The sequence below is a fragment of the Scyliorhinus canicula genome, chromosome 4, assembly GCF_902713615.1.
Source record: "Scyliorhinus canicula chromosome 4, sScyCan1.1, whole genome shotgun sequence".
NCBI classification, from domain to species: domain Eukaryota; kingdom Metazoa; phylum Chordata; class Chondrichthyes; order Carcharhiniformes; family Scyliorhinidae; genus Scyliorhinus; species Scyliorhinus canicula.
Genome location: NC_052149.1, coordinates 228,644,272 through 228,659,463, shown reverse-complemented (window position 1 = coordinate 228,659,463; position 15,192 = coordinate 228,644,272). Strand labels below are relative to the sequence as shown.

Below are 15,192 nucleotides of genomic sequence, written 5' to 3'. Positions count from 1 at the left end.
TGAGTGGAATGGGCCTATATTCTCTGGAGTTCAAAAGACTGCAAGGTGATCTCATTGAAATCTATTAAATTCTTGTAGCGATTTGGCAGGGTAGTTTCAGAGGGCCTGTTTTCGCTGACTGGAGAGAACTGAAGGTCGTAGACTCAGGGTCAGGTATCGGTTCATGTCGGACAAAGGTGAGGAGAAATGTCTTCGCTCAAGAGGATGGTCAATCTTTTGAATTGTCTCCCTCCACTCAGCTGCAGATGTTCAATCATTGACTATTCCAGATGGAGATTGATAGTTTTGAAGCACTAAGAAAATCAAGGGACCTGGGGACAGGGCAGGAAAGTGATTTGGCAGAGTCAACATAGTAGAGGGTCAGCCATGAACCAGAACATGCTGGATAAGCCCAGCAGGTCTGGCAGAATCTGTGGCGTGAGAAACACGGTTAAAGTTTTGAGTCCATTGACCCTTCCACAAAGGAGGCTGTATGGCCCACCCCTGCTCCTATTTCTTATGTTCCCCAACATCTACTTTGTGAAGCCCTTAGATAAGGAAAACATATCGGTCTACTCACTATTCAAGATGTGGTCTCACCAAAGCCCAATATAATCACAGCAAGACTTCCATCACCTTTTACTTCAACTCCTTTGTAATGAGGGCTATCATACCATATGCTTGCATGATAAATAGGTTAGACAAATGGGTAGTTTTTACAAAGAGTGTAAGCTGCTACAAGAGGTGACAACAAGGGCACAGCTAGACTGTATTAGTTTTGATCTGTTATTCATGGTACTCACTGGCTTCGATAGGAGTTTAGACCACATGGCCCCCATGGCCTCCAGTGCCACTGTATTTTTGCAGGAGCAGGGATCCCATAGACGGTGCAGGTCAGTGTCTGGCGACTTCCACGTGGGTAGATGTTGGTCGGGGAAGCCACTTCCTTCTCGTGAATCTGAGGTGGGACTGTTGGAGGGAAAGAAAGAGGCAGGTGCTTGACTGAAGTCCTGGACAGAGCAGGTGAGAAGTTGGCTGGACTACCTCGGTCTTTGCATTTCAATTTTCCCACCCGCAGCGCACCCTCACCAGCGGGTTTCACGGAGACGTGTGGTGGTTACAATGGGAGATCCCATTGACAACCGGGGGTGGGGGTGTGGGGGGGGGGGGGGGGGGGGGGGGGGGTGGAATCCCGCCACCAGCAAACGGGACACAGCCGAGAAACACATGGTTGGTGCGCCAGAGAATCGCGCCCGGTGTCTGGTGGTTCAACTGATAACCAACCAAATATACAGCTTGGACAATATAGAAAGCCCGCAATATAGAAAACCCCCATGCATATAAACCCCCAATCTGATATGGAAATCCTCCCCTCTGTATAAACCCCCAATCTGATATGGAAATCCCCCCCTCTGTATAAACCCCCCTCCTGATATGGAAATCCCCCCCCTCTGTATAAACCCCCAATCTGATATGGAAATCCTCCCCTCTGTATAAACCCCCCTCCTGATATGGAAATCCTCCCCTCTGTATAAACCCCCCTCCTGATATGGAAATCCCCCCCTCTGTATAAACCCCCAATCTGATATGGAAATCCTCCCCTCTGTATAAACCCCCCTCCTGATATGGAAATCCTCACCTCTATGTAAACCCCTCTCTCTATGCAGAAATTCCCCCTGTATAGAAACTTCCCCATCTCAATATATGGCACAGTTTTTTTATCATTCCAGTGAAATGATGAAATATATTCTGTGAATATTGGCTCATCAAAGTGCGCAACCACCCCAGTGTCTTCATGTCAACACAAGTGTCTTCACATCTACCCCAGTGTGTTCACATCTACCCCAATGTCTCCACATCTACCCCAGTCCCCTCACATCTGTCCAATGTCTTCACAACTAACCCAGTGTCTTCACATCTACCCCAGTCCCCTCACATCTACCCCAATGTCTTCACATCTACCCCAGTCCCCTCACATCTGTCCAATATCTTCACAACTACCCCAGTGTCTTCACATCTACCCCAATGTCTTCACATCTACCCCAGTGGCCTCACATCTACCCCAGTGGCCTCACATCTACCCCAGTGTCTTCACATCTATCCCAGTGTCCTCACATCTACCCCAGTGTCCTCACATCTATCCCAGTGTCCTCACATTTATCCCAGTGTCCTCACATCTACCCCGGTGTCCTCACACCTACCCCAATGTCTTCACATCTACCCCAGTGTCTTCACATCTACCCCAATGTCTTCACATCTACCCCAGTGCCCTCACATCTATCCCAGTGCCCTCACATCTACCCCAGTGTCTTCACATCTACCCCAATGTCTTCACATCTACCCCAATGTCTTCACATCTACCCCAATGTCTTCACATCTACCCCAGTGCCCTCACATCTACCCCAGTGTCCTCACATCTACCCCAGTGTCCTCACACCTACCCCAGTGTCCTCACATCTACCCCAGTGTCCTCACATCTACCCCAGTGCCCTCACATCTATTCCAGTATCTTCACATCTGCCCGAGTGTCTTCACATCTACCCCCATGTCCTCACAACTACCCCAGTTTCTTCATATTTACGCAGTGTCTTCACATCCATCCCAGTTTCTTCACATCTTCTTCAGTGACAACTTCATCAGTTGAACTGCTTGGAATGACATAATGAGGGGGGAATCAAAGTAATTTAGGTCCATCACAGGGACAAAATCGAGCAGCATTTAAGAAGGGAGTTTCTTGCTTTGGAAGCTGTTCAGAGAAAGTTGGCTGGGCTGATTGCTGGGCTGAAGCAGTTTGTCTCATGGGGATAGGCTGGGCAGGTTGGGTCTTTACTCAATGGAGTTTAGGAGAATCAGACGTGATCTTTCTGAAACATATCAGATTCTGAAGGGGTCAGTAAGGCAGCTGTTTCCTCAAGAGAGAGTTGAGAAGGAATATCATCTCTCGGGGGGTCTTTACTCTTTGGATTTCCCTTCCTCAGACTGTAGTGAAGGATGGTCATTGGATATATTTCAGATTGAGTCAGAAAGATTTTTGATTGACAAGGGAGTGATGTGTAACTGGGGACATGCAAAAAAGTGGTGTGAAAGCTACAATTACACCTCCCGAGAGGTTATTAAATGGCAAAGCAGCCTTCTTCTATTCCTAGTTCTTATGATCTGATGGACTTTTATCCACGCACACAGTATCCTATTATGGACTAAACCCAGTTACATAGAACATACAGTGCAGAAGGAGGCCATTCGGCCCATCAAGTCTGCACCGACCCACTTAAGCCCTCACTTCTACCCTATCCCCGTAACCCAATAACCCCTCCTAACCTTTCTGGACACTAAGGGCGATTTAGCATGGCCAATCCACCTAACCTTTGGACTGTGGGAGGAAACTGGATCACCTGGAGGAAACCCACGCAGACACGGGGAGAACGTGCAGACTCCGCACAGATTGACCCAGCGGGGAATCGACCCTGAGACCCTGGAGTGTGAAGCCACAGTGCTATCCACTTGTGCTACCGTGCTGCCCAGTTATTTAATCTCCTCCGGTAGCTCATGTACACTCAATCCTATCAGAGACTCAACCCACCCATTTAATCCCCATCCAAAGCCCATGTATCGTTTACCCTATCATGGACTTGACACACACATTTAATCTCTTTGCACAGTCCCTGCACACTCTACCCTATCATTGAGGTTAGATTTATCCTAAATCGGTATTGGGAACCGGATAGGAATGGTTGGCTGCCTCCTCTACTTTATGCCATGGAATTGGGAACAATAATTTGAAATTAGCCATCGGGCCTTTTGTCCCTGAGCTGTGCAACCTTTGGGTTAACATTTTGCTACCTTACTGGAGAAGCTCTATTGCTGGAGATTTGGCAATTGCTTAATTTGGAGATTTCTAAGTGAGGCTGTGTCAGACATACTTGTTGACAAAAGCCACATGGTTACTGCGAGCGCATTTGCTTTGAAGGTTTGAGGTTTCAGGACTGGAATTGCTGCTTCTGTTTCACCCGTGGGATTTAAGTTTGGAAGAAGCCAGGACAAGGATAACTGCAAATTTAATTTCAGAGCTTGACAAGGTGCCTGATAAGCTCCGTCCGATTTGGTGAGGCCGTGTAGGCTTCAAATTTAATTCTTCAATCAGTCGGCGCCCCCTCGCCCTGGCCAAAGGTGGCGGCGACACTCCCACCTGCCCTCAGTATGATATTGCTAAACCCTACCTCCATATGACAGAGCCACCCGATGTGACAGGGCCCCCATTCCCAGTGGGACAGGGATAGGGACTATTTGACGGGGGGAAGGGTCCCACTGTCACACTGGGGAATGGGAGTGGGGTGTCACTGTCACACTGGGGGGAATTCCTTGCCACATTGCAAGGACGGGACGTAATGTGTCTGCGGAACCCGTATCCCAGTGAGAGTCAGTGTGTGTGAAACCTGTACCCCAGTGAGAGTCAGTGTGTGTGGGACCCATACCCCAGTGAGAGTCAGTGTGTGTGGGACCCATACCCCAGTGAGAGTCAGTGTGTGTGGGACACCTACAACAGTGAGAGTCAGTGTGTGTGGAACCCGTACCCCAGTGAGAGTCAGTGTGTGTGGGACCCCAGTGAGAGTCAGTGTGTGTGAAACCTGTACCCCAGTGAGAGTCAGTGTGTGTGGGACACCTACAACAGTGAGAGTCAGTGTGTGTGGGACCCGTACCCCAGTGAGAGTCAGTGTGTGTGGGACCCCTACCCCAGTGAGAGTCAGTGTGTGTGGGACACCTACAACAGTGAGAGTCAGTGTGTGTGGAACCCGTACCCCAGTGAGAGTCAGTGTGTGTGGGACCCATACCCCAGTGAGAGTCAGTGTGTGTGGGGCCCATACCCCAGTGAGAGTCAGTGTGTGTGGGACACCTACAACAGTGAGAGTCGGTGTGTGTGGGCCCCGTACCCCAGTGAGAGTCAGTGTGTGTGGAACCCGTACCCCAGTGAGAGTCAGTGTGTGTGGAACCCCTACCCCAGTGAGAGGCAGTGTGGGTGGAACCCCTACCCCAGTGAGAGTCAGTGTGTGTGGAACCCATACCCCAGTGAGAGTCAGTGTGTGTGGGACCCGTATCCCAGTGAGAGTCAGTGTGTGTGGAACCCGTACCCCAGTGAGAGTCAGTGTGTGTGGAACCCGTATCCCAGTGAGAGTCAGTGTGTGTGGAACCCGTACCCCAGTGAGAGTCAGTGTGTGTGGGACCCGTACCCCAGTGAGAGTCAGTGTGTGTGGAACCCGTACCCCAGTGAGAGTCAGTGTGTGTGGAACCCGTACCCCAGTGAGCGTCAGTGTGTGTGGAACCCGTACCCCAGTGAGAGTCTGTGTGTGTGGAACCCGTACCCAGTGAGGGTCAGTGTGTGTGGGACCCGTACCCCAGTGAGAGTCTGTGTGTGTGGAACCCGTACCCAGTGAGGGTCAGTGTGTGTGGGACCCATACCCCAGTGAGAGTCAGTGTGTGTGAAACCTGTACCCCAGTGAGAGTCAGTGTGTGTGGAACCCGTACCCCAGTGAGAGTCAGTGTGTGTGGAACCCACACCCCTGTGAGAGGCAGTGTGTGTGAAACCTGTACCCCAGTGAGAGTCAGTGTGTGTGGGACCTGTACCCCAGTGAGAGTCAGTGTGTGTGGGACCCGTACCCCAGTGAGAGTCAGTGTGTGTGGGCCCCGTACCCCAATGAGAGTCAGTGTGTGTGGAACCCGTACCCCAGTGAGAGTCAGTGTGTGTGGAACCCGTACCCCAGTGAGAGTCAGTGTGTGTGGAACCCGTACCCCAGTGAGAGTAAGTGTGTGTGAAACCTGTACCCCAGTGAGAGTCAGTGTGTGTGGAACCCATACCCTAGTGAGAGTCAGTGTGTGTGGGACCCATACCCCAGTGAGAGTCAGTGTGTGTGGGACACCTACAACAGTGAGAGTCAGTGTGTGTGGAACCTGTACCACAGTGCCAGTCAGTGTGTGTGGATCCCGTACCCCAGTGAGAGTCAGTGTGTGTGGAACCCGTACCCCAGTGAGAGTCAGTGTGTGTGGAACCCGTACCCCAGTGAGAGTCAGTGTGTGTGGGACCCGTATCCCAGTGAGAGTCAGTGTGTGTGGGACCCAGACCCCAGTGAGAGTCAGTGTGTGTGTGGAACCTGTACCCCAGTGAGAGTCAGTGTGTGTGGAACCCGTACCCCAGTGAGAGTCAGTGTGTGTGGAACCCGTACCCCAGTGAGAGTCAGTGTGTGTGGAACCCAGACCCCAGTGAGAGTCAGTGTGTGTGGGACCCCTAACCCAGTGAGAGTCAGTGTGTGTGGGACCCGTACCCCAGTGAGAGTCAGTGTGTGTGGGACCCCTAACCCAGTGAGAGTCAGTGTGTGTGGAACCCGTACCCCAGTGAGAGTCAGTGTGTGTGGAACCCCTAACCCAGTGAGAGTCAGTGTGTGTGGAACCCCTAACCCAGTGAGAGTCAGTGTGTGTGGAACCCGTACCCCAGTGAGAGAAGTGGTGCAAGGCCATGGATTAGGAGGATGTCTCATACAGATGCTGGGTGTGACATCCAAATTCAAAGTGATTGGAAGGTATTCCGATCGTTCCTGTTTTGGAAGAGAATTCTGCTGGTGTTTTACCATTGATCACAAGCTCCAGTTGCAGACGTTCCTCGAGTTTGGCTTTGTTGTTCCGCAGCACGATGGTGTAGCTTCCTGCATCCTGCTCTGTCGCCTCCACAATCACCAAACCCAATGGAGTAAGTTTCACCTTGTTAAAGGCTGGACTTTTGTTGATAATCCTTCCATTTTTGAACCTGAAACAAAACACCCAATTGGTGGTTGGTGACAACACTCAACAATGACTGAAAGACGGAGGGAGGGAGAGGAGAAGAGGAAGGATTGAGCCAGTGGGAGGGAGAGAGAGTGAGAGTGAGATTCAGGCAGAGGAGGGATTGAGTGGAAGGGATGGGGGAGGGAGACGGGGCTGAAGAGGGTGATTGAGACAGGAGGAAGGAGTGAATGGGAGGGAGCGAAAAGGTAAATAAACAGAGGAACATAGGACCAAGAGTAGGCCATTCAGCCCCTTGAGCCTGTCCTGCAATTTTGTGATTGGCTGGTCTGTGGTCTAACTCCAAATACCGGCCTTTGGCCCATATCTCTTCATATCTTTGTTCAACAAAAATCTATGTCAGATTTAAAATTAACAACTCTTCTTGCTTCAACTCTTATTTGTGGGAAGGATGGAGGGGGGAATGGAGCGATGGGATGGAGAGAGAGTAGAAGAGGCGGATTGAACCACTGGGAGGGAGAAAGGTGGAGGAATGGAAAGAGGAGGAGGGAGTGAGTGAAAAAGGGGGGGGGGGTGAGATGGAGAGTAGGCTATGGATAAAGAAGAGGGGCGAATAGAGGTGAGAGAGAGGGAAAGGAGGCGATAGGGAAGGGGAAAAGGAAGAGGATACAAAGGAAGGAGTGGGAAAAGGGTGGGAAGAGAGATGGAAAATTGGAGGAGAGGAAGAAGGGGACAGAGATAAAGAGTAATAGCGGATAAGGTGAGGGAAAGAGGGGGGGAAGAAGAGGAGCCAATAAAAGTAAATGAGAAGGAGATATTTATGAAAGGAATTTATTTTGAATGCAGAATGGACATTAAAATGAATAAACAGAAATGTTCAGCTGATGACATTGTCTTCCGTCCTGTGATAATCTGTGTGCTGAAATGTCCTTATTGTCCTCACCATCTGATCTCCGGCTGGGGATAAGCTCGGATCCTCACAGGAAGTCTCACATTTTTCTCTCCTGCCTTTGCCTCGATGACCGAACTCTTCTCATAATCCACACGGATAAAGGGCTTTTCTGGATAAGGTGAGAACAAAAGGCAAATCAGGGGAACAGAACAAATACAGCGGCAGCAACTTAAACTCAGCTCGGGTATTGTGACTACATTTCCAAACTCTTTCATTGGCTTTGGTTTTGCTTTGAATGAACAGCGAGTTCATGACACAAAGACGTTGCATTGTATCTGTGAGGGACTGTAGCACTGCCGGTGGGGTAGTGCCGAGGGAGCGCCTCCTGAGGGAACACTGCACTGCCGGTGGGGTAGTACCGAGGGAGCGCCTCCTGAGGGACTGTAGCACTGCCGGTGGGGTCGTACCGAGGGAGCGCCTCCTGAGGGACTGTAGCACTGCCGGTGGGGTAGTACCGAGGGAGCGCCTCCCGAGGGAACACTGCACTGCTGGTCGGCAGTACCGAGGGTGCGCTTCCTGAAGGAATGCTGCACTGCTGGTGGGGTAATACTGAGGGAGCGCCTCCTGAGGGAGTGCTGCATTGTCGGACGGCTAGTATTGAGGGAGTGCTGCACTGTCAGAGGGTCAGTATTGAGGGAGTGCTGCACTGTCAGAGGGTCAGTACTGAGGGAGTGCCGCACTGTCAGAGGGTCAGTACTGAGCGAGTGCTGCACTGTCAGAGGGTCAGTACTGAAGGAGTGCTGCACTGTCAGAGGGTCAGTACTGAGGGAGTGCTGCACTGTCAGAGGGTCAGTACTGAGGGAGTGCTGCACTGTCAGAGGGTCAGTACTGAGGGAGCGCTGCACTGTCAGAGGGTCAGTACTGAGGGAGTGCTGCACTGTCAGAGGGTCAGTACTGAGGGAGCGCTGCACTGTCAGAGGGTCAGTACTGAGGGAGAGCTGCACTGTCAGAGGGTCAGTACTGAGGGAGTGCTGCACTGTCAGAGGGTCAGTGTTGAGGGAGTGCTGAACTGTCAGAGGGTCAGTACTGAGGGAGTGCTGAACTGTCAGAGGGTCAGTACTGAGGGAGTTCTGCACTGTCAGAGGGTCAGTACTGAGGGAGCTCTGCACAGTTGGAGGGACAGTACTGAGGGAGACTTGGACTATTGTAGGATCAGTACTGTGGAAATGTTGTGCTGACGGAAGTATTGTTTCCAGATGAGATTTTAAGTTGAAGCCCTGGTCTGTCGCCTCAGTTGAGCATTAATTTCAAAGAGGAGTAGATCTTCCCTGCCTCAAACCAATTTCCGAGCCAACACTTAACCTTTGGCCACCATCCCATTGCTGTCAGTGGGGTCTTGCGGTGCGCAAATTAGCACGTTGCACATCTTGTGCTGGATTCTCCGCAGCCCCGTGCCAAAATCGCGTTCAGTGTGGGGGCGGAGAATGGCCGTTTACGAGGAAATTGGGACCAGCGTCGCTTCACGTGGCACGGCTAGGGGGCCATTGACAGAGGACCTCCCCCCAAAACTGGCCACGTTCCCGACAGTATGGTTCTAACCACGTAGCCACCGTCAGGAACTTTGGGTGGACTGCGGACTCAGTTCCCCTGGTGAGGGGGGATCGATCGCTGGGGGGGGGGGGGGGCTTATGGACGGCCAGGGGAGCGATCGGGCAGCACGGATCCGCGGGCGCGCGCGGTCTCGGGGGGGGGGGGGCCTCATGGATGGCCAGGGGAGCGATCGGGCAGCACGGAGCATGGATCCGCGGGCGCGCGCGGTCTCGGGGGGGGGGGGGGGGGGGGGGGGGGGGGGGCTACATTTTGGATGACGGTCTGTGTCCGGGTCCGTCATCGCGTACGGCAAGGCCGCTGGAGGCCGCTGTCGTGCCCATGCGGGGACTCCTGACCGGAAATGCGGGGCTCCCTATCCGCAGCCAGAGCTGCGAGGAGCACTCCGGGGCCCTGCCAGCCCCCCGCAGGGAGGAGAATCACTCGGAACTTTCTTACGGGAAGTTAAGAATGAAACACCAGCGTTTTACGCTGGCCTGGGGACGTAGTGTCATTTTTGGAGACTCCGGTCCCCCATGTTTCAACAGTGACATCAAGGGAAGGACTACATTGGCTGTGAAACAGATTAGGGCTTCATGAAGGTCAGAAAGTTGTTGTTTAAACGCAAGGGCAGAAAGACACCTCCTTCTCTCCTCCTGATGACTGATGTTCTCCCTCGCATGCAAAGGCATTCAAATATTACAAAGAACAATACAGCACAGGAACAGGCCCTTCGGCCCTTCAAGCCTGTACCGGTCATGACACCACCCTTGGCCCAAACCCTCAGCACTTCCTTGTGCCGTATCCCTCTCTACCCATCCTACCCATGTATTTGTCAAGATGCCTTTTGAACGCCGTTAATGTATCTGCTTTCACAACCTCCCCTGGCAACGCATTCCAGGCACTCACCACCCTCTGTGTAAAAAAACCTACCTCGCACATCTCCTCGAAACTTTGCCCCATGCTCCCTACTCAAGCACTGGGGAAGTTGTAGGTCCTTACCATGGACAATAATATCGGCCACTCCCTCCTTGATGTCGAAGCCAGTATTGGCCTTGCAAATGTAGGTGCCCTGATCTGCCATCGTCATGTTGTTTATGACCAGGGTGCTGCTCAGCTCTAACCTTTCATTCAACTCGCGTTTCTGCGAGGAAGTTATCACTGGTCGAGCAGCCTGGAAAAAATTAAACACAGAATTCATCAACCCAGACACAGATAAAAGTGTCCAGGAACAAGACAGTGACACTAATCAGCATTTAAAGTATTAAAATACCCATTGGATCATTCAGCCCCTCGAGCCTTTTGCCCCTTTCTGGCTTTGGTCTGACCTGTATCTTAACGTCTCCCGGTTGTCCTGGTTCTGTAACCCTTGATACCCCAAACCTGACAAAACTCCCCCAATCTCACTCCGTTGAAAATTTTGTTTAGAGTAGCCAATTATTTTTCTTTCCCAATTAAGGGGCAATTTAGCGTGGCCAATCCACCTAACCTGCACATCTTTGGGTTGTGGGGTTGAAACCCGCGCAGACATGGGGGGAATGTGCAAACTCCACACGGACAGTGACCCAGGACCGGGATTCGAACCCGGGTCCTCAGTGCCGTAGGCAGCAATGCTAACCACTGTGCCACATGCCGCCCTACCCAATCTCACTCCTGACGTTTCCAATTGCAGCAGTCTCAATGACATTCTGAGATACACGGTTTCTTCCTTAGTTTCTCGCACATTTTTCTGGTGCAACCTGCCAGAGGAAATAGCCTCTCTCTTATCTATCCAATCAAATCTCTTTATCATTGTAAACACCTCACTTAGATCACCCTTTCATCTTCTACATCCAATGGAATACGAGCTAAGTCTATGAACCCGGTGCTCATTATTTTTCCTTCAGCATTGGTATTAATGTGACTTGCCCACAACAGTGTATCGTAAAAGAGCAAAGTGTTGAATAGGAGGTCTTGCGACACAGTGGGTAGCATGTCTGCCACTGAGCCAGAAGCCCTGGGTCCAAGTCCCACCCCAGGACGTGATGGCCAAGGAAGGCGCGTTCATAACGCGGCCAAACAGGTTGAACGTGTCAACCTGCAAATCCTTCCAAACACCCCAATGGCTGGCGGTAAGAGCGGGGGAGACTCCCGGTCAGCCACACTTGATGTGAAGTGGAGCCCCTCAAGCTACAAGCCCCTGGCGGCAGACTCGCCACCTGTTCCGGGAATTACTAGCTCGGGAAACAGGCACAAATCTGCTTTAGTGTACCAATAGGTGTGGGAAGTGAATTGAAAAGTGTCACTGTCAGTCACTAGTCTAGTTCCCAGCTGTACGCTGGGCTCAGCATTTGGGCAGGTGACAGAGTAAAAGAAGACAAGATGAAGCGGTGAAGAAGAATCTTACAGACTCAAACCTTAACCCCGTCTCTTGCTCCACAGATGCCGTCAGACACGCTGGGGTTTTCCAGCAGCATTGATAATAAAATCCTGGAGCCTGAGTGAGGGCCAATGAATGTCTGTGGCTCGTCAGTACGCCACTGTTTCACCACACTTTCCAATGCAAACAACTTCACATTAGGCCTGAGAGAGTAATTAACATTTCAATATAATTGAAATTAGTGGAACCTTCAAAATGGTAGAGGGGACAAGGTTATTCACCCCACTTTGTTAAAGTGCGGAAAATGTGTTGAATTGCATTAAATAGCTATCACGGTCAGTACATGACAAGCAGCAGCCCTTGCAATCGGCTTCAGTATAAATGCCAAATGGTGAGCTGACCTTGCCCAATGAAGTGGCTGTGTGTGCTGGGGACTGGACCTCACTCACTCTCTTTCCTGGCTTGTTATCTCATATTACAGTCGCAAGGGTAAATAGGGACGGGCAACAAAAGCTGGGCCTTGCCACCTCCCATGAACGAATGAAAGAAACTAGTGACCAAAACCAGAAGCTTGCCGCCTTACCTCTTTTCCAGGGTACCCCCACTGAAAGTCAACGGCCACATTGAATTCCGCCTCGATGGTGCAGTTCAGCACCAGCCTCTCCCCCACCACCAGCTCGTAGCGACCAGGTTTCACTGTGAACTTATATATTACTTGTCCTTTAGGAAAGACATACGAACAATGGGCAGACAATGTGGTTAAACAGCGTTTTGGTGACAAAGTCACAATCGCAACATCCCCCCTAAAGATTGTCCCCCGTGCCTTATGAACCTAAGTCAAAAGGCCAGGAATTTAACTCATGCATATTAACTTCCTTTTGTTTCGCAATACAACAGGAAGAGGCCATTCAGCCCCTTGTGGCTATCCTGTTATTCAAGTCGATCAGAGGTGAGCTGTACCTTAACTCCAGTTAATCAACTTGGCCCTATAACCTTTAACAGTCTTGCCGAACAATGGTTTACCAATCCCAATTTTGAAAATGTCAACTTCTTTTTACAAAGTATTACAAGTATTTACCGCAGAGAAAAAAAGCCACATTGGTGTTTGTGCTCGAGACAAGCCCGCTTCCACCCTCCATCCTCTAACCCCAGCAATACATCTTTCCATTCCACTCTCCCTCGTGATCTAGCTTTTCCTTAAAGTACCTCCACTTATCACTTCTGTGGGAGCAAGTTCCCCCTTCTCACCACTCTCTGGGTCAAGAAGTTTCTCCGGAATACCCTCAATGACGGTCTCATATTTATGCCCCCTGATTGTGGTCTCACTGGCAAGTGGAAGCATCGGGTGGGATTATCCCGGCCTTCCCGTCGTCGGGATTTTCCGGTCTCGCCGGAGGGTCCCCCGGCGGAGGGACGGACGAGCCACACAAAACATCACAGACAACGGCGGGACTGGGAATCACGCCAGCGGCCAATGGCGAGCCACCTCCACTGCCGGAAAACACACCGTGGGCGGGGCTGGAAACTCCCACCCCCATTTTAAATTTACATCTACCTTTCATAACCTTAAAGACTTCGATTAGGCCAACCCACAGTTTTCATTCACCTTCAGAAAAGAGCCTCGGCTCATTCAATCTCCCCATCCCCCGATAGGTACAAACTTTCATTTCTGGAATTAATCTGGTGAATCATTGTGCATCTTCTTCACTGCCTCCACATCTGTTCTTTTTTTAAATTAAATTTAAAAAATGTACCAATTAGTTTTTTCCAACTAAGGGGCAATTTAGCATGGCCAATCCACCAATCCTGCACATCTTTGGGTTGTGGGGGTGAAACCCACGCAGACACGGGGAGATTGTGCAAACTCTACACGGACAGTGACTCAGGGCTGGGATCGAACCTGGGACCTCGGCGTTGTGAGGCAGCAGTGCTAACCACTGCGCCGCCGTGCTGCCCTTCACTGGTTTCGTTTTTAATATGGGGGCTATAAATGGTCGTGGTGGAACTGACTGTGGTTAAACCAAGCTTTGATGCAAGGTGAACATAACTTTCCTGCTTTTCAATTCGTTCCCTCTCGAAATGAATCCCAGTGTTTTGACTGTGAAGGTTTATCGGCTCTACGCATTAGATTTCCCAACTTTAGCCCTGGAGAAAAGTAGACAAGGAATAACAGTCTTACCTGTAACTTGAAAGAAGTAGGGTGCCGTAGCATAGGTTTTTCCACCAATGACTGTTTCACAAGTAACATACAACAGGTTCTCTACTATGTGGCGAAGGATAGTCATCCCCTCCTTATCATTCCATATCACGTTTTTTCCATCTGGGGAAATTGTCTTCGTAAAACCCTAGCAAATTGTGTCCGAAAGAAAATTGATTAGACAGGTTGAAGCAGGAACTCGGGCACCTGGGACAGATCTTATTGAGCAGCGAAGCAAGCTTGAGGGGGGGTCAAATGACCTACTCTGCTTATGTTCTAATCTTTTCGTGGAAAGACCAGTTTTAAAGGAAGGCACAAGTACAAATGTTTAGTCCAACTATAAATTGAAATAATTCCACACCCCACACCCGCCTCCCCCATTTTACCCTCGCCCCCATCAACCCAAAGGGGTAGAATATTTGGAAACAGTTGGTGCTGGAGAGGTGCCTTCATGCCAATGGAGTCAGGGCTTACCGGGCGAGGATAGACGGAGGTATTCAAATCCCCCATGGAGCACAATGCTACTGAGGGAGGGAGGGAAGATTGTCTTCGCCATCTGTCAGTGGAGAGAGCAGACTTGTGTTGAATACTGGCAATACGGGGGATGGATAAATGTTCTTAAAATTTTGCTTAGACTACATGGGTTGGAGGAGGAGATTAAATGGCGGGTATACTCCATGACAGAGGAGGGCGCACATGGGCCTCATGGGCTGTGGGAGGAGGAACTTGTTATGGCTAATAATCCTTCATCATTCTATTGCCCCCCCCCCCATGAATTTGATGCCAATCCCTCCAGTTCCCTCAACTCCAGTTTGGTGAATTCTCCATTTTGCAGAATGGAATGATCCCGTGAAGGAGGGAAGATTCTGAGAGGACCCGACATTCCCATCCCTAACTTTGCCAACCCCATTCTAGTACACAGAAACTGCACTTTATTCAAAGCTCTGGCTGGGCCACAGATAACTGCGTTCAGTTCAGGGCACCACACCTTCTAAAGGATCTTTCTTACATTTGTTGCTGAGATGTGAAATGCCAATGAGGCACAGGGCGCAAAAGCAAAGAAATTATACTGAAGCTTCATGGCCCATTGGTTCAGCTTCAGCTGAAGTCCTGGGGTAAATCTTCTGGTCCCGCCTGCCGGGGGAACTGTTGCAGACGGGATGGAGAATTCGATGGACCATTTAAAGGTCCGTTGACCTCGGGAGGGAGTTTCCAATCTCGGGGCAAGCACGGCCGGAAGATCCCGCTCCTTGTGCCCAATTCTGGGCACCACACTGATGTAGGATGTGGAGAGGGGGCAGAGGAGATTGATTAAAATGGTATCAGGTATTAGGGATTTCAGTTATGTGGAGAGCCTGCGATTGTTCTCCGTAGGACAGTGAAGGTTAAGAGGAGATTTAATGGAGGCCT

General features: G+C 50.7%; 1 protein-coding gene across 1 annotated transcript in view; it reads right to left on the bottom strand.

Annotated features, from left to right (window-relative positions):
- The window catches only part of flt4 (fms related receptor tyrosine kinase 4), a 324,249-nt gene that overhangs the window by 92,712 nt on the left and 216,345 nt on the right, over positions 1-15,192 (bottom strand). The window contains exons 5-10 of the mRNA XM_038796200.1: positions 13,765-13,930; positions 12,169-12,305; positions 10,229-10,400; positions 7,691-7,808; positions 6,597-6,772; positions 783-948 (exon numbers count right to left, since the gene is read on the bottom strand). Of these exons, the coding sequence (XP_038652128.1) occupies positions 783-948; positions 6,597-6,772; positions 7,691-7,808; positions 10,229-10,400; positions 12,169-12,305; positions 13,765-13,930 (935 nt within the window). The remainder of the gene's footprint in view (positions 1-782; positions 949-6,596; positions 6,773-7,690; positions 7,809-10,228; positions 10,401-12,168; positions 12,306-13,764; positions 13,931-15,192) is intronic.